We start from the raw sequence: 20,279 nt of genomic DNA on the forward strand, positions 1-20,279 counted from the left end.
AAACTCTACTAAAAGAGTCACTAGTTTTCGGTTCATTTTTTCTTCTCTGTTTTTTTTTTTTTGTGACGGGACTCCAATAAAAAAGATAAGGTCTCTCGCTGACTGTATCTAGTTGTTTTTTTTCTGTCTGTTTTTTTTTAATACTTTCTCATGGATTATTTTTGATAAAAATAATACAAAAAACATTAAAAAAAAAAACAGAGAAGAAAAAATTAACCGAAAACTAGCGACTCTTTTAGTAGAGAAAAAAAAACAACAATAAAAGGGAAAATAAACGGGTTTACTCATTTCTTCCCCCAGATTTTATGCTTTCTCTTTATTATGCTCTTATTTTTCCTTACCTTTCTTATTGCTGCTCTGTCTGGGGTAATACTAATAAATATCTTCTCTGCTCATTTCAAAGAGCCCAAAATAGGGCAGTGAAGGCTACTTTTCTTCTCCCTCGGTTTCATCCTTCCTCTGATCTTTATAATGATACTCAAATGGCTCCACTGGATCGTATTGTGGGTAAAAGTAATCTTTATTTAGCGCATTCTGCTTTTCTTGGTACACGTCCACCGCCTCTGCAGAAATTTTTTTCACGGGTTCAGGTAGGTACTCTATTTCGTACGTAGCTCTTCTCGGAGACTTATTTTGCCCAAATGTTCATTTACAGCAGCCCAGAGGTCTGTTGTTTATTAAGCAATTCAGTTAAGGAATTCAATCCCACCAGATGTCCCGTTATTTCTGTCTGCAAAGGCAGTTATTCGTCGTGTCTTTCCAGTTTAGTAATTTCTCTCTCCGTCGTTTATTTTCCCTGTTTTCTCTTTTCCTAGTGTTTCTCCTTTTTTGTGTTTTTCCCTTATATATGTATTTTTTTTTTTTTTTTTTTTTTTTTTAATGTATGGTAGTGTTTATTATATTTAATATTTATTTAGTATATATTGTTTAATTTAGATTAATATTTATGGTTTTTTTAGTGCTTTATTATGTTGTAAGGCCAACAACAAGCCAAGCTTCTTGGGCCAAATAATTTTTCTTTACGTTTATATTAGAATTTAGTATTAATAAAATGATTGATGATTGATGATGAAAGCAAAAGTTAAAGATCTTGTTATTGTAATTTTTTAGCCGTCAAAGACCAGCTTAAAGGGTAGAGATGGGGAAAGGAAAAACACTGTGTAAGGATATAAGGCTTAGGCGTTTTACGAGACTATATCGATTGATCAGCTTTAGCTAGGACTATTGACATTGCAATCGCATAGCGAACAGTCCCAGTTAGTAAAGTCGGGGAACTGTTTAGCTGAGAGGTAAAACAAAGTGCAAGTTGTTTTCCACTAGAGAGGGGCCCTATATATTCATGTTTATTGAATTTCAGGGTGCCAAAAGTTTGGTGCACCTGGTGAACCCTATCCCCCCCCCCCAAAAAAAAGGAGAAAAATCTATGAAAATGCAATACGTTTATTTCAGATAAAATATTTTTATTAATAGACAATTTTTCGACTACAAATCACAGACAAAAGACAAATTTGTTAGGGGACAGCACTAGTAACAGAAGTATCAATTCTCCTTTGCAATACATCTTGCAAAGGATATATATTACAAGGAGATGTATTGCATCAGGTATTTCAATTACTATAGTAAAAAAAAAGAAAAAAAAAGGAAAAAAAGATAGTGGAATGTAATGGCCAAAAGCTACTTCTCTAAAGCAGCAGAATAGCTAGAAGAAAGTAGGTAGTAGGTAGAAAGCCAAAAAAGATATAAGGTAACCATAGAGAGCTCCGTATGAAAAGGGATCAACTCTATTTTGACATCTTTACAGTTCCATTATTCACCATAGTTGAAACTCAATATTTTTAAGAGCATCTATCAATTCATACTGTATTGACCAAGGAATTTCAGCAGTTACTGAAGGGATATAAAACTATCTGATTTTCTTCCATAGTAACTGTGAGTCAGTCCTTCAGGCTTTTTCGTATAATATTCTTAGCTTTTACCACAAATAATCATATTTATTATAGAAAATTAGTCTTATGATTATTTACTGGCCTTTCAGGATTATAACCGAAGGTACCCAATTCAGTTTTCGTCACCAAACTTCGAAAGGCCGATATTTCAAAAGTTAAGACAGTTTCTGGTTAAACTTGTTCCCTTTGATTACTGGCCCCTCTTTATAGTACTTTACCAGAGAAAATTATGAAAAGTCATTCTGTTAAGACGAGTTGTTAATAGGTACAAGATTTGAAGTGGATACGACTAGATATGATAAAAAAAAGTACAGTTAAAAAACGGTACACTTAGCTCTTTTTAAGCCATTAAATTTCCTGTTTTTCAATTTCCTTCAATTTTGTTTTGTTTTATGTTTTCTACTTATTAAAAAAAAAGTTTTAGAACTTCTCTGGTATAATCTTGGGGATTCTGGCAAACTTTATAGGTTTTATAGTGACTTTGGATAATCTTGTTTGGAGGATATGATTAAAAGCTATTCATCCCGTTTGATAAACATCCTGTCATGAGTTATAATACATCAAACGAACCAAACTAAACCATGGAATTAAAAAAAAATAAAATAAAAAGAGTATTAGAGTCTAATTTTGGTTTTTGTATAGCATGACAAGACTAACATAAGTGAAACGAAGTCAGAATGAAATTTGATTTTAATACTGGACTTCGACTGATGTTGGCTAGAGCAATGAAACGAGTGCTTAAAAGACTTTTGACTTCCCAAAATCGTTTTTTTTTACTTGGAGAACTAGCAACCTTTTAGGTTTATCACAAATATTACATAGTATCACAAACTACTTTCACTCCTAGTAATACCACTTTCCTTGAAAGCACACAAAGTTTCATATGAACCACAAATCTACATAACTCAATAGCTAGACAACTAACTCACAAGGGAGCCCCATGCTGATGGTTCAGTGCCAAATTAAACTATGTTCCCTTTGACACAAATGACTTCCTCAAAAATCTTAGATTCAGGGATAAAAGAAAACGGGTTCGGGTGACCTTCCCTTCCCTTTGGAATGGGTAAAGCGTCTAGTTTAACAGCAGCAACTAGTGTGGATCAGTTGCTCAACACATTTTGCCCCCCCCCCTCCAAAAAAAAATCATAGGTTCTCACAGTTAAAATATAGAGATACGAGATTTCTAAATACCGGTACTTACCGGAATATTTTTAAAAATATTCCGAGACGATTCGACTTCCCATGTGCCTATGTGCGAATGGGGTAAGTTTTTACAGTTTGCAGCATTTAACAATAAAGCGATTTAAAAAACAAAACAAAAATAATAATAAATGCCACGAATTCTTAATGCTTAAAGGAGCGTACTAAGCAAATGAGGGGTGTGAAGAGACAACCAAAGAAGATAGAATTCCAGCGAGGAAAGCAGTCTGACCCACCATTGATACCTTTTTGTAAACAGGTATTCAATTTAAACTTCCCTGAGAAGAAACAGTGCCCTCTTAAGTATTAAAGATTGAGTTTATATAAATATATATATATATATATATATATATATATATATATATATATATATATATATATATATATATATATATATATATAAATTATATTCTTATGCAGTATTTAGAGCTTACAATCAAACTAAGACAAGACTAATATTTTAATAGAACAGTTTGGTTTGAAACCTATAATTGATCAATAATCAATAAAAGAGTCATTCAATAGCTTAAAACCATCTGTAGGCTACGAACCATTCTTTGCATTTAAAAAAGAAGAAGATACACCTTGATGGCCTGAACCCTATTTTTGCATCAATATATATAAATAAAATCTGTCGGGGAATATATTTGACGCACAGTCACAGATTTGACATAAACATACACATTTGAAACATATCCAAATACTAAAGTACTACTGCTACATTAATTAGGCGTTACAAGAAGCAAAAGGAGTAAGAACAAAGTTAGAGGATAAAGAGATGAACTGAATATCAAGAGTAAAATATTGGATCCGAATCAATTGAACCTATTATCTGGCCAAGCAGAAGTGCTTGCCCCGTCCATCTCTCGAGCTAAATCATTGTCATTTCTTAGTCGGTGATCCCCTCCGCCAATTGTGGCCCCACATTCATTACATCGAGACTCTTGCATGGCACCACCGCATTCAGTAATACAGTAAACATGACCATTGGGGCATTTATACCATTGTCCCTGTCGAAGACCCATAGCTTCCACTATCATTTTTCTTTCGTTTTCAGGAATGCCGATACCTCTGGTATTTGAAGTTTCGAGTAAATATTCAAGCAACTCTTTGATTCTATGTATATCTTCAGTAGATAACTTTTTAGCACCTAGAAAAAAAAATATGGTACGCTTTACTGATGTCAATTCGAAGATCAGTCCAACAGATCAAGTTCCGTTTATGCAAGCCACTGTCAAAATAACGATACTTTCAAACACCTGTAGAATTCTTAAAACTAGCACTCACTGAAAATCGGGCTTACTTGAGATTTTTAGAAAATTATAATTATATACTAATAGTTATCAAACTCCTGGTTGGTATAAAGCGTTATAAATTAGTCTTGTAATTTCTGCGGGGTAACTTGTAGAATTTAATGTTCCTAAGAGAACATCCTGTTTTTTTTTATGGGGTCGGATTTGTGTTTCCGGTAAAGCGCTAGTTTTTAGAATTATTCATATATTAGGAAATATCACGAGTCAGCTTATTTGAGTTACGTTTTTAGATATATCTTGCATAAACTGCGAATTAAAAATTTTATTCGTTTTAAGCTTCAACTTCGCTCTTTACTTCCGTCGGAAAGACCATTTTTTCTATAAATTAATTCATATTAAACAGCCACCTATTGCCAAATGTTTTATGCTGAAACCACGCAAATGCCCATGGAAATTTGCAGAGTGAAAATGTGAGCCTACAGAAACTATTATGCGTTGTCACATTCCACTAACGATGCTGTATCAGCTATATATACTAAATAAATAGCAAAAATAGAAACAAGCAAAGGGAACGAAATGAGTAGATGAAAATAGTTTACTATATGCAATTATATTTGAAATTGTCCCTTAATGAGCGATTAAACAAATAAAGGAAAAAGAAATTTCTGCCTTAGAGGCCATGAAGCCTTTGTGGGGATCAGGTCACTATATTTGTTCACTGATTTTCGTTTTTTTTTTTGGAAAATATATCTATTAATATTTTTTCCAATAAAAGTAAAGAGTGTATCTAAAACTTGAAACGAGTTGAGATTGGCTTAGAAAAAATATGAAGGTTCAAACGTACGTAAATTACTGTGAAGATCGAGCCAGAATTTAATCGAGAAGAAGTTAGCACAAATAATTACTATGTTGCTGTATCCCAGATCCCCAAAGGGCTAGTGTATAATTACAGTCTGACAAGCGACTTACAAGTCAGAGTATTTAATTTTAAAACCTTTGTTTGGTCAACTGATTTTTTTGGTGTTAGTCCTATTGCCCCGAAAATTTCCCCCAACATACAAAATTGAGCAGCTAAAGTGTAAGTATGACAAATAAAAAGAATAAAGAAAAGAAGGGATTTTGGAATACTCTACCTTAACTCCAAAATAGAGACAGAATATATGTTGTAGAACATCCTATAGTATTTATTTTATATTTTATGTCTTTTAGTTTTTTTCGTGTTTCGGGGGTGGAGTTATCATAGCAGGGCAAAATAATGGTTAAAGAAAATAATTTGAAATATAAAATTAGTCATAACTTTAGAAGGGTTGCCTTATGATGGAAGTACACAAAGATAACAGGCTGGGACTAAAAATTACGAGTAATTACTTCCTGTGGACTGGGTCTGGCACCAATATCTATGGTAGGTGATACAAGTTCATCCCTTGCGATAAAAAAAAACGTCCACTGGACGTGCATCAGAAGGTTTTCCCGTCGTACCTTTAAGGGGCATACTTTTATAAAATTTAATTTAATCAGAAACATGAAGTCAAACTCCCAGTCAGAATCAAGAAAATTTAAGATTGACAGAACCATATACTTAGTCTATATTTTGGAATACAGGTAGAATATTTCATCTAACAGAGATTATATAGGTAAAATTCTACTTTTGTAAGAAAAACTGGGATTTTTAGGGGGGGGGGGAGATTGGCCAGACACAATTTCCCTTAACTTGAAAGGAAGAAAACGGTCAGCTAAATAGTGTCTTTAAAAAAAATCAGTATTTGTGTTACAGATGCGAAATATTGAAATAGCATGAAATTATTGTACCAACACTAATTTTGCTCCCAACTATTGCCTGCTAACATCATGTCATTGTATCTTCTGCCAGATTCCTCCTACAATAGCAAAACTTGATGAAACTTAAGTTTGAAACTAAGATTCCATTTTCTCTAATTGGAAAAAATATACACCTCCAATCTTAACCCAGGGTGATCAGTCAATGATTTCAAGCCAGAAAGCTGAACATTGTTCAATTGCACAGATTAATGAATTAGAAACTGGATACATAATTCGCCCTGTCGTCAGGCGTTGACACGTGCTATCACTATTGTCATGATGCAAGAGCTCGATCCCCCGAAAGACTAGTCTTATTTACGCTTTACTTAAACAAAAATTAATAGCTTAAATTGAACGGAAGAAACCAGTCTTCAGTAAAGCGAAAATTACGCTAAGCTTTAAGTATTTCCAGAGGCGGTGATATTTCCCTTGTTTCAAGGTAAACTAGGTTCTTTTAACCTTTATTTATGGAAATTTGAACTCTTTCTAGTTCGGAAATCCCATATAAACCAATTTATGGCCGTTTTAGTTTTAAATTGGCTAATTACTTTTTATTAAAAAATACTAAATAAGATAAAATTGATTAAATTTATTTATTGTAATAGTTTTCTTCCTTTCTTCGCGATTTTATGTTTTATTATGATTAGCCAGTGTGGTCTCAGAAGGCATAATTTTTCTATTTTTTCACTGGCTGTTAATTTTCCTCGTTTTCTTCCTTTCTTTGCGATTTTACGTTTTATTAAATTGATTGCAGCTTGGTTTTTAACAGGTATAAATTTTTGTATACATTAGTAGTAGAAAAGGAGGGAGCAGCAGCCGGGTTGGGGTTTTAGAGTTCTCTATTAGAATATTAGTCGCAGGTTTGAAACTAACAACCTCAGAAAGGAAAATCAAATTCTATTGGTGAGATATGTACTTAACACGTTCCAAAAACTAATTTCTTGTATTGCATTATTTAACTTAAATTTTTAATCAGCTCAAAAATCCTTAGATATCACATTTAGAAGAAATAAAACAAAATTTGAGAAGCATCAACTTAATGTGATGTGTTTCATTGCAATATTAGCTCCACAATTGTAATCAACAATTTCAGAAACCTTAAGATACCAATTTTGCTGGAAATCAAAATTACCCCTTTTGATATTTATATTGTACTTTGTATGGTTTAATTTAGAGCATTAATGACTTTTAACCGCTAAAATTAAATACCTTACTGACCAGTCCATTAATATTTCATGATTGATTAGGAGTGGTATTGGCACAACATGTCTGTATATGGTAAGTTTGGGTGGGGTGATGTTGAATGGGCCAATAGCTTGGGCCTATTTCTGATCTTCAATCATGTATATTGAAATCCTTGCCAGAAACAAATTGTAAAAAGGCAGCATGATCTCCCTGTTTGACACATGAGAAGTACAGGCCAGGTGCTTGACCTGTTTTCATTCTAGATGTCAACGATTCTGGACCCCAGAAATATGTGATGGTGTGCTTTTATTCTGAATATCTATGCTGAACAACTAGCACAAATACCGTTAGCTGGAACTTTGGCGGAGAAAATCCAGGGAGAGGGTCGGAAGGGGTAATTGCCAAGGGTCTTATTTTGGACCCTTTAATCGAACAAAGTGAATATCCTAGAATGAGTCTGATTTCAACAAGGTAAAGCATGTTTCCCTTTCTATTAAAAACAAGAAAACATGAAAAGATGGAAAATGGAGATTGGAGAAGGGGGGGGGGTGGTTGCTGAAGCAGAAAGAGGCCCAACAGTTTTTATTAAATCAGAGAGATTGAAAAGATAACTTCGGAGACCACACTGCCTTTCCATGACGATAAATAAAAGTTCAAATAGGGATAAAATCCTTTTAATAGACAGTGATGATAGAAATTCACAAAAATACCAGATATTTCGGTCACATATACAGTGACCGTCATCAGTAGTAAAACTACTGATGACGGTCACTGTATATGTGACCGAAATATCTGGTATTTTTGTGAATTTCTATCATCACTGTCTATTAAAAGGATTTTATCCCTATTTGAACTTTTATTTATCGTCAGAGAGATTGAAATTCCCTCTATGGCTTTGGTTTCAACAAGATTTGGCATGTTCATATTTTTCCACTGAAATGTATCCCTGCAGCCTATATACACCACTAGAAACCGTGAAGTGCGCTGGTGTGAGGCCAGAATGATTTGTAAAATTTGTATTTGCTTTATATTCCAAAAGTCTTTCAACTATAATTAATCCGTTAAAGTGATTTTGAGGGAAGCGGGTCGGTGTAACAGCGTGTGGCCATAAGAATTTTTTGAATATGGATTTGCTCCATTTTCTTGTAGGTATTTTACACAGCCCCCTTGGCTGCCATTTATGATTATATGTAAAGCCGTTTCCTTACACCGATTCAAAGCATTTATATTTACACCAGATCAAAGTATACGAAATAATATATGAAATAAATAGATGGGTAGATAGAGAGAGAGAGAGAGAGAGAGAGAGAGAGAGAGAGAGAGAGAGAGAGAGAGAGAGAGAGAGAGAGAGAGAGAGAGAGAGAGAGAGAGAGAGAGAGAGAGAGAGAGAGAGAGAGAGAGAGAGAGAGACAGAGAGAGAGAGAGAGAGAGAGAGAGAGAGAGAGAGAGAGAGAGAGTCAACTTCAAGCATGAAATCGCTTCAACAAAAACAAAATTTTCTAATTTTGACATACCATGAAAAAACTTTTCAATGTCTTGAAGAGCGAGTGAAAATCTATGCTGCGTCGTAGCTAAGGAATTGCAAGTTGGTGCACTCAGAATAAAGTAATAACACTTTACTAGTTCTAATCTTTCGATTTCATGACCAAAATCGTCGACATCTTGTTGTTCTAATTTCCTACGACTTAAGCAGTTTCCAGCAAGACGAGATATATATTTCATAAGCAGTTTGGCCAAGGCCTCTTTCATTTCAGGCGTTCTTTCGTCGGTGCTACTAGCTCCAGAAGCAGGATTTAGGGTTGCAGAATCGTAAATCTTCATCAACTTTTCCACTATATCAACTTGAATCTATAGAAAACAAGGGGCTTAAGCACAAGCTCGTAATTTTAAATTTAGCAAAATGTGCTAAATATTCATGCAATCGTAAAATGAAAGAAGAAGACCTTATCAGTAGGAGAATGCATGTAGCTTCACTATTCTGACGTCTTAGTTCTTTAAAAAATTAGTTCTTTTTTTAAGCAGCAATATGACTTCTTATCTAGCTCATACGCCTGATGTGCTAATCATAGACTAGTAAAGAGCTTTTTCACATCAAAATCAAACAAATAAAAATTGTTGAAAAAGTGGTACACACACAATTTAACCCACACAAAACTTACCTCATCTTACAGAAAATTTGACCAAGTGAAAGGCCATTCGTACAATATTAAAGCATATTTCAACACACACAAACGGCATCTAAGAAAAAAACTTAAAAGAAACAACGAAACATTGCGACAATTTGTGGAGACGGATCAACGGAAGCATCACCAGACTCTGAAGGGGGACAAACTCTATGGGGAAACATTTTATTTGTTTTAAATGTAATGATTATAATAACACTATTGCTTCTAAGCTATTGGGGGGAGGGGGAGGAGGCTTCTTCAATTAGAAACCCTCTTCTAGGCATGCAGTTTGAAGATTCAAATTAAAACAAATGGAAAGTAGGCAGTCAAAATCATATTTCAAAAATTGTACCATATCTTTTCATTTAACTGTTGCTGCCGGATACCCTAAACTGCCAATGACAGGCGTCATCTTGTACTTATTATTAATTAAAAAAACTTTTTCCACGAAATAAGTTTTTCAAAGAAAAGTAAAGAACTCCATTAAACAAAAATGAGCAAAAATAAAATGAAATAATCTGTGAAACTACCACAAATCAGCATCGATAAGTAAATGAAACCCAAAACGAACAGAAATTACAATAAATAACCGAGTATATTAAACTGACACTGCGCATTCATTTGTATTTTTTTCAGTAAGTGCAAATTATTTTCTGGCCTTGGGAAGGCATAGGGGTTTTGAGCCCAACTTATGTTAATTTCTGCTCGTTTTGAGTTTGACTCGGTTATTTTATAAAAAGGGCATCAGCCCTTTCTATTTTCAATCGAATGAGCCCTTTTCGAAGTTCCCACGACAACTCCTTCGATACAAAGTGCCCTGGTCTAAACAACAAAAACAACAAAAAACTAATACATTATACCCATATCGATCTAATATATTATAATACTAATGCATTAATACATTATAATACAAATATAAAACGAACAGAAATTAATTAAAAAAACCTTTTCCCCAAAATAAGTTTTTCAAAAAAAATTAAAGAACTCCATTAAACAAAAAACGAGCAAAAATAAAATGAAATAATCTACCAAGCGTGAGACTACCACAAATCAGCATCGATAAGTAAATGAAACCCAAAACGAACAGAAATTACAATAAATAACCGAGTATATTAAACTGACAATGCGCATTCATTTGTATTTTTTTCAGTAAGTGCAAATTATTTTCTGGCCTTGGGAAGGCATAAGGGTTTTGAGCCCAACTTATGTTAATTTCTGCTCGTTTTGAGTTTGACTCGGTTATTTTATAAAAAGGGCATCAGCTCTTTCTATTTTCAATCGAATGAGCCCTTTTCGAAGTTCCCACGACAACTCCTTCGATACAAAGTGCCCTGGTCTAAACAACAAAAACAACAAAAAACTAATACATTATACCCATATCGATCTAATATATTATAATACTAATGCATTAATACATTATATTACAAATATAAAACGAACAGAAATTAATTAAAAAAACCTTTTCCCCAAAATAAGTTTTTCAAAAAAAATTAAAGAACTCCATTAAACAAAAATGAGCAAAAATAAAATGAAATAATCTACCAAGCGTGAAACTACCACAAATCAGCATCGATAAGTAAATGAAACCCAAAACGAACAGAAATTACAATAAATAACCGAGTATATTAAACTGACAATGCGCATTCATTTGTATTTTTTTCAGTAAGTGCAAATTATTTTCTGGCCTTGGGAAGGCATAAGGGTTTTGAGCCCAACTTATGTTAATTTCTGCTCGTTTTGAGTTTGACTCGGTTATTTTATAAAAAGGGCATCAGCCCTTTCTATTTTCAATCGAATGAGCCCTTTTCGAAGTTCCCACGACAACTCCTTCGATACAAAGTGCCCTGGTCTAAACAACAAAAACAACAAAAAACTAATACATTATACCCATATCGATCTAATATATTATAATACTAATGCATTAATACATTATATTACAAATATAAAACGAACAGAAATTAATTAAAAAAACCTTTTCCCCAAAATAAGTTTTTCAAAAAAAAGTAAAGAACTCCATTAAACAAAAAACGAGCAAAAATAAAATGAAATAATCTACCAAGCGTGAAACTACCACAAATCAGCATCGATAAGTAAATGAAACCCAAAACGAACAGAAATTACAATAAATAACCGAGTATATTAAACTGACAATGCGCATTCATTTGTATTTTTTTCAGTAAGTGCAAATTATTTTCTGGCCTTGGGAAGGCATAAGGGTTTTGAGCCCAACTTATGTTAATTTCTGCTCGTTTTGAGTTTGACTCGGTTATTTTATAAAAAGGGTACCAGCCCTTTCTATTTTCAATCGAATGAGCCCTTTTCGGAGTTCCCACAACAACTCTTTCGATACAAAGTGCCCTGGTCTAAACAACAAAAACAACAAAAAACTACTACATTATACCCATATCCATCTAATATATTATAATACTAATGCATTAATACATTATAATACATTATAATACTTTTGTAAAAACATTTGTGTTTTTAAAGAAGTATTTTATATGTTTTAAAAGCCTTTCCTGATTTTTAAGAATTATTTTGTATTTTGTAAGAACACAACCATGCAATCCCATCAATCATCAATGAAAATCAAGTAGTCAGTATTATAGATATGACAAAATTACCTGTATACCTTTCAAAGTAAATCAACTACGACGTTTAGTATACAAATATTAATAAGAATTGCTGCTAACAATGATAATTTTTATTACTGCTAACGAAGGTTTTGCTGTTTGCTTAGTGTATGATACCATGCACGCCTATACGCAGAAATTCAGGAGGGGGGGGGGCTTACTAGGTACAAACGTAACTTCCAATGCTGTATCATAGAAATATCAAAACAAAATACAAAATATAAGGTAACATCGTTCAGCCAGGGGAGGGGGCTGGAGCCCCCCTCTGCCCCCCATATGGGCGCCCATTGATGATACCCAATGCTTTTTTAGTGAACAGGACTTTTAATACACATTCAAAAATCTTACTGCTATAAGGCTCAAAATATTTTGGTGTATATAACGGATCCGCATGCAGATCTCTACCTCTTGGATGGTATGGAAAAGAGTTTTTTTTTAAAATATAATACACAATATATGTTAATTTTATAAATGTAAACCACGGGCTCTAAAGGAGGCTTAGCGGACCATAGTAAATATTTTTTTTTTTTAATATACATTCATTTAATTTGGCTTAGTAAGAACTTGTTTTATTTTAATTTTCATTAAAAACAATTTTTGAAATTTTCAATTATTGTTTTTAATGAAAATTTATCAGAGGATTAGTGGCTAATGGAGATACCTCTATAAAAAAAACGTGCCTTGACCTCTACCTCCTGGATGGTGTGGAAAAGAGGTCGTGTGAAAAAATGATTTTCTTCGAGTTTTTTTTTTAGTTTGAAGAAACATTGCCAAAAACAGGAAGGCTGAAAAAGAGAACAAAGTTGATTTTCATTCACGATAACTATAGCCACATCCCGCAGTTCTAATATACTTCTGAAGTTTGCCTGAAGGAATTTATTCGAAGTTTTGTATACAGTAATTTTCGAGGAATAAAAATAATACTAATTTTGATTATTAATTCTGTTAGAAAAACATAGCTCTTAGACATTTCAACTATTCTGCAAGGATTCTGAAATGCCCCAGCCATTTTGTTTTTACCAGATTTCTACTTTTCTTGATGAAAAATGAAGAAGAACAGCTTCCAGCCAGTGACTCGTAAACTTTCTACCTCATGAATAGGTAGAATATCTTGTAAATAAAAATTAGATTTGAGGAAGACTAAAATCTATTCTATAAATCATATACAACAACTTTCTATATAAACCTTAAATGCCCCCAGGGCATAACTTACAACCCTTGAATTGAGGGCTTTGATGGTTTTCATCCCGAAAGACCTAATTTCCAGAACTTTCAACTACGTTGAACAAAATGGATATCTCACAATTTTGATTGGATGTGTTTGGGAAAATGGTGGGCATGAGAGGGGCGTTAGACTCTATCCAATCACTTTCAACAATTAAAAAAGGCAATAGCCCTTTCACATTCCAATTCAATGAACCCTTTTGAAGTTTCTACGACAACGCTTTCCATAAAAATTTTATATGCCCCCAGGGCATAAATTACAACCCTTGGACTGAGGGCTCTGAGGGGGGTATAATCCTAAAAGACAAAATTACCAGAACTTTCAACTACGTTGAACAAAATGGATATCTCAAAATTTAATTCGATGTGTTTGGGAAAATGGTGGGCATGAGAGGGGTGTTAGTCACTATCCAATTACTTTCAACTATTAAAAAAGGCACTAGCCCTTTTAATTTCCAATTGAATGAGCCCTTTTGAAGTTTCTACGACAATCCTTTCAATAAAAACTTTATATGCCCCCAGGGCATAACTTACAACTCTTGCCCTGAGGGCTGTGGGGGGAGGGGTTGTCATCCTTAAAGACCTAATTTCCAAAACTTTCAACTACGTTGAATATAATGGCTATCTAAAAATTTTGATTGGATGTGTTTGGGGGAATGATGGACGGGGGGGGGGGGGGCTTGTTGCCCTCCTATAACTTTCGACTATTAAAAAGGGCACTAGCCCTTTGAATTTCCAATCGAATGAGCCCCTTTTTAAGTTTCTACGACAACACCTTCTATAAAAACCTTATATGCCCCCAAGGCATAACTTAAAACCCTTGCCCTGAGGGTTTTGGGGGAGTGTCCTCCTCAAAAATATATTTTATATCTGGAAATCAACTACGCCGAACAAAATGGCAATCTAAAATTTTTTATTGGATGTGTTTGGGGGAATTATGGGCGTGGGGGGGGGGGGCTAGTTGCCCATCAATAACTTTATAAATTTGAAAAGGCTACTAGCCCTGTTAATTTCCACACGAATGACCATGTTTTGAAGTTTCTACGACAACGAATTTTATAAAAAGCTTATATGCCCTCAGGTCATAACTTAAAACCCTTGCCCTGAGGGCTCTGGGGGAGTGTCCTCCTCAAAAACGTATTTTCTATCTGGAAATCAACTACACTCGACGAAATGGCTATCTCAATATTTTGATTGGATGTGTTTGGAGAAATGATGGGCGTGGGGGGGGGGCTAGTTGCCCTCCAATCACTTTCGACTATTAAAAAGGGCACTGGCCCTTTGAATTTCCAATCGAATGAGCCTTTTTTGAAGTTTCTACGACAACGTCTTCTATAAAAACCGTATATGCCCCCAGGGCATAACTTAAAACCCTTGCCCTGAGGGTTGTGGGGGAGTGTCCTCCTCAAAAACCCATTTTCTATCTGGAAATAAACTACGCTGAACAAAATGGCTATCTCTAAATTTTGGTGGGATGTGTTTGGGGGAATGATGGGCGGGGGGGGGGGAGCTAGTGGCCCTCCAATCACTTTCGACTATTAAAAAGGGCACTAGCCACTCTAATTTCCAATCGAATGAGCCATTTTCGAAGTTTCTACGACAACTGCTTCGATACGAAGTGCCCGGGTGTGGAGAAAAAAAACACATTTTTTATATATTGATTGGATTTGTTTTGAGAAAAGATGGGCGTGAGAGGGGGGTTAGTTGCCTTCAAATCAGTTTCGACTATTAAAAAGGGCACTAGCCCTTTGAATTTGCAAGCGAAAGAGCCTGTTTTTAAGTTTCTACGACAACGCCTTCTATAAAAACCTTATATGCCCCCAGGGCCTAGCTTAAAACCCTTGCCCCGAGGATTGTGGGGAAATGTCTTCCTCAAAAACATATTTTCTATCTGGAAATCGACTACGCTGAACATGATGGCTGTCTAAAATATTGATTGGATGTGTTTGGAGAAAAGATGGGCGAGAGGGGGGTTAGTTGCCTTCAAATCACTTTCGACTATTAAAAAAGGCACTAGCCCTTTGAATTTCAAATCGAATGAGCCCTTTTTCAAGTTTCTACGACATAGATCTCAATGAAAACCTTATATAACCCAAGGGCATAACTTATAACCCTTGTCCTGAAGACTGTGGGGGGAGTGTCCTGCTCAAAGCCATAATTTCCTGAACTTTGAACTGCATGGAACATAATGGCTATCTCAAAATCTTTATTGGGTGTGTTTGGGGAAATGGTGGGCGTGGAAGGGGTGTTAGTTGGTATCCAATCACTTTCGACTATTAAAAAGGGCACTAGCCATTTCAATTTCCAATCGAATGAGCCTTTTTGAAGTTTCTACGATAACGCGTCATATAAAAACCTTATATGCCCCCAGGGCATAACTTAAAACCCTTGCCCTGAGGGCTGTGGGGGAGTGTCCTCCTGAAAAAAATATTTTCTATCTGGAAATCAACTACGCTGAACAAAATGGCTATCTCAAAATTTTGATTGGGTGCGGTTGGGGGAATGATGGGCGTGGGGGGGGGGGGGGGTAGTTGCCCTCCAATCACTTTAGACGATTAAAAAGGGCACGAGCTCTTTGAATGTCCAATCGAATGAGCATTTTTTGAAGTTTCTACGACAAGGCCTTATCTGGAAATCAACTACGCTGAACAAAATGGCTATCTCAAAATTTTGATTGGATGTGTTTGGGGGAATGAGGGGCGTGGGGGGCTAGTTGCCCTCCAATCACTTTCGACTATTAAAAAGGGTACTAGTCCTTTGAATTTCCAATCGGATGAGCCTGTTTTGAAGTTTCTACGACAACGCCTTCTATGAAAACCTTATATGCCCCCAGAGCATAACTTAAAACCCTTGCCCTGAGGGTTGTGGGGGAGTGTCCCCCTCAAAAACATATTTTCTCTTAGGAAATCAATTACGCTGAACAAAATGGCTATCTCAAATTTTTGATCGTATGTTTTTAGGGGAATGATGGGCGTGGGGGGGGGGGGGCAAGTTTGCCACAAAAAACTTTCGACTATCAAAAAGGGCACTAGCCACTCCAATTTCCAATCGAATGAACCCTTTCCGAAGCTTCTACGACAACTCCTTCGATACGAAGTGCCCGGATATGAAAAAAAAAAAAAAAAAACAAAACACATTTTGCCCACATCGTTCTTTACATAGGCAGCGCTAGCGCGCTACCTATGATTACTGCCCTTCTCAATTTTTTTTTTACCTCAGTGTCGAAAAGATATTACTTGCTATCATGAATGGTAAAACACTTTCGGTTTTAGTCCCACTAAAGGAAGGCAATAATATATATGCCATCTACTGTATATTCGGCCGAAGGTTTGTGTAGTAATACACGAACGGGAGCTCTTATATGTTTACCGAATCTATACACTGGATATATACCAAGCCCTCAACTAATATCTGGGATGAAACTCTCCCATTGAGAACAAGAAAAATAATATATTCACAAATTCGTAGCTTGGTAGTTCAAACTCAACAAATTTAACTAAGATTCTTTCTAGGAGCATAGGATTGGACGAATAAAAACCGAAAATTTTGTTGAAAATGTAGTAGCACCGTCTATTTGAATACCGTCTATATGAAGTGGAAACATTTAGAAGTGTTATAAAAGAAGAAGTTTCGTTATCAAAAAGGAAAGCACAAAAAAAACCTGTAACATATTCAAGCTCAGCTCCACATTATTCTCAACTACCAGAGAATACATACATTTCATCAGTACAATATTTCATCAGTACAATATTTCATCAGAAAGCGCGAACTCAGAAGTTAAGTATACTGTTTCAACTGCTTTATTTATTAAACATTGTACAACAAGACCTGATCAAGAGCAGAGCTCGTGAAGCTGGGTATACTGACAAGAACACATTCTTCTCGTCATAATAATAATAACAAGGAAAAAAAACCTAGCTCAAGAAGAAACAGCCCGTAGTAAATAAAGAAACATTAAAGAAATTCTGAGCAAGCGGGACAGGGGAAGCCATTTCAATATGGGTAAAAAAAACATCCCAATTTTCCATCGTCGGAAGTCGAAAAACAATTTTTAATATTCCTTTCTTAACTTCCGCTTAAATTGCCGAGGTGACTCAATTGGAATTCCATTTTTCAGCTTATATTTGTTGAAAATTAACAGCAATTGGTATCTTATTGGAAATCTAAACCTTTCAGAACTAACGAAAGAGTTTGATATGATCTAGAGTGTCTAAGAGCCGAAGGAGGGAGTGAAATCAGTAAAAAAAATTTCATAAAAACTAATACCAAAATTCTGTAGTTGAAAATGTCATATCGAATTATTGACTTCTCTTATCAAACAATTCGTGGTAGCGAACCGTAGGTAAGGAGAGTCTCGGCCCAATAGTAACCGAAACACTAAAAAAAAGGAAATTTGATAAGAATTTAATAAAATGAAAAAAATTGACTTTTTATGCTGATTCCAAATACATAAAATTTATTAAGTTTAATTTTTTGTCAAAAGCTAGGAGTCTTGAAAAATTTTCGTTATTTGAAAAAAAAGGTGGTAAACACCGCCAAAAAGACAAGAAGTCTTAATGAAAATCGTGCCATCAGATTCAGCATATTAGAGAATCTTACTGTAGGAGTGTCAAGCATGAGTGTTATTGCAGGAGTATCAAGAATGATTACGGATGTGCATTTATTATTATTTCTACTCCAAAAGGAGCGCCTTAGCTACGCTTCGAGTTAAACTGAGATAGACGCGTTCAATCACCTCGATTGACCAAAACAGCACCAGTTGACGTTTGCTTTCGCTTGGATTGACACCAAACTAAATAATGAGTAGTTGTAATACAATAGTGATCAGATTATTGGACAACATAGTGGATGGAGATTATGATCGTGAGAAATGTAGAAGGCAATATATAGCGCTCACTCAGGGCCAGAACCGTCAAGAGAAGCCCAAACCCCAGAATTTTCAGTAAAGGGGATCGCAATAGTTGGTATGTATTATTTAACATGCACTGCCCTTAATTAATAGCCAGTTACAATGTTTGGTTGATAACTTTAAAACGGGGAGAATTGGTAGTTTTGTCTTAAAATGGCAGTCAATAACCAGGTATTGGAATATTGTAGTTTCAGGCTATAAGACTGAATGTGAGTTAACACCATTGAAAGTTTTTAAAAACAAAGAACACAAGTTTTACTTTTAAAGAACTACAGGTTATAAGAAAGGAAATGTATTCTTGATTGCATAAAGGTCTTATTGTTAAAGCGCCGAGTTCAGAACAAAGGAAATACTTTGTATTTCTCCTGTTTTTACGATCCCGAAGGAAAATGGTTCTTCTTGATTTTTGCTAAATTAAAAAAAGCGTTTAATACGACCATTTTAAAATGGAAAGTGTACAATCTACTGTTTAATTAATGACAAAAATTGTTACCTGGCCTCTGTAGACCTTGTCGATTTATATTCTTCATGCACTGTTATTTTTCATGATCAGATATGGTTTTGTTCTTAAATAGTTTGTTGCTGTGCTTAGTGCTTACACATTTTTGCTAAATGGGTTAACAACAGCCCTAGGGTTCTTACGAAACTCTTTAAACCCGCTTCTCAGTTCTCCCTACTTTGACGAAGAGGTTATTTATCAGTTGTTAACATGAATGACTAACTCATTCTGGGAAGGTTACTTTTAGAATGTCAATACAGTGTTTACCAAACAGTGAAATTACTGCCAGAGTTGGGGTTTGTGATTCACCCGGAAAAGTCAGTTTGTATTTCAAGCCAATAAATAGAATTTCCGGGATTTCTGTTAGATTCACGATCAATGCGTATTTTCTTGTCGGAAAGAAAAATTGAAAAAGTCTAAGATTTGGTTTCAAGGTTTATTAGTCGAGAATTGACTACGATTAGAGAATTGGCCGAAATTCCAGGCGTTCTTGTTTCAATCTTTCCAGCAGTGGATACTGATCAAAGAGCGAATCTTGGCTCTCGGAGCCCCAAGTTTCGAGCTCGTGCTCGATATGGCCCTCGGAGCCCTGAAATTAGTTCTAGGAACGTAAGATCTAGCTCTCGGAGCCCAAAAATAGGTTTTAGAACCACCAGAGCTGGCTCGGCGTGCACCATGAAAATCCATGACCGAAGAAATGACAGAAAGCGAAAGGCTTCTCCAGAAAAGCACAAAGGCAAAAGATTAAAAGAAAGCACGTCAAATGACGGTATATTTAACAAGGTTTCTGAAGAACTTTCTGGTACGAAGTAGGGTTCCAAGATCAATAAAAAACTTGACAAAATTGTAAACATAGCTTTTTCTGAGGCTCTGGAAATAGGGAAGCTTAAGGATTTATTTGAGCGCCACCCTAGGCCTAAGAATACCGATGAAATTGTTGTTCCCAAGGCGGATAGAGAAATTTGGGTTACTTTTTCATCACAGGCTAAACAGAGGAATGCTAACGCCCTTCACGTGCAGCGGACTATTGTCCACTCAACTTTTTGTATTTTAGAGATAGCAAATGTGATTCCGCAGCTTGGAAATCGTGATATTAAAGAAAAGGTCGTCAAAAACCTAACAGATACAGTTCACATGCTTGGCCCCATCAATTATGATCTCAGTATAAAAAGACATCATGCGTTGAAATTCAAGTGAGTTCAGATCCCACGGTAGCATTAGCTTTACGCGCTCATGAAGCCAAAGTGACAAAGTTTTGTTTTGGCAAGGATGTTGCCAAAACATTGTCCAAAGCAAATCCGTGGTGAATCTGATTGGAAGACCAAAAAATGTGCAAGGGGGCCTACTGTTATTGCCGCTGGCAGAACAAGGCCCCCTGTCCAAACTATCGCAGAAATTAGGGTCGTTACTTTACCAGAAAGCAGATTTGTGGAAAGTTCGTGTACTA

General features: G+C 35.3%; 1 protein-coding gene across 1 annotated transcript in view; it reads right to left on the reverse strand.

Moving 5' to 3' along the window:
• Window positions 1-3,776: 3,776 nt before the first annotated feature.
• The window catches only part of LOC148955403 (NFX1-type zinc finger-containing protein 1-like), a 29,522-nt gene continuing 13,019 nt past the window's right edge, over window positions 3,777-20,279 (reverse strand). The window contains exons 6-7 of the mRNA XM_089102136.1: window positions 8,917-9,250; window positions 3,777-4,296 (exon numbers count right to left, since the gene is read on the reverse strand). Coding sequence (XP_088958262.1) covers window positions 3,962-4,296; window positions 8,917-9,250 — 669 coding nt within the window. The 3' untranslated portion in view covers window positions 3,777-3,961. The remainder of the gene's footprint in view (window positions 4,297-8,916; window positions 9,251-20,279) is intronic.

Source organism: Artemia sp. Qi Xiang Cuo, chromosome 2 (genome assembly GCF_049724085.1).
Source record: "Artemia sp. Qi Xiang Cuo chromosome 2, ASM4972408v1, whole genome shotgun sequence".
Classification (NCBI taxonomy): domain Eukaryota; kingdom Metazoa; phylum Arthropoda; class Branchiopoda; order Anostraca; family Artemiidae; genus Artemia; species Artemia sp. Qi Xiang Cuo.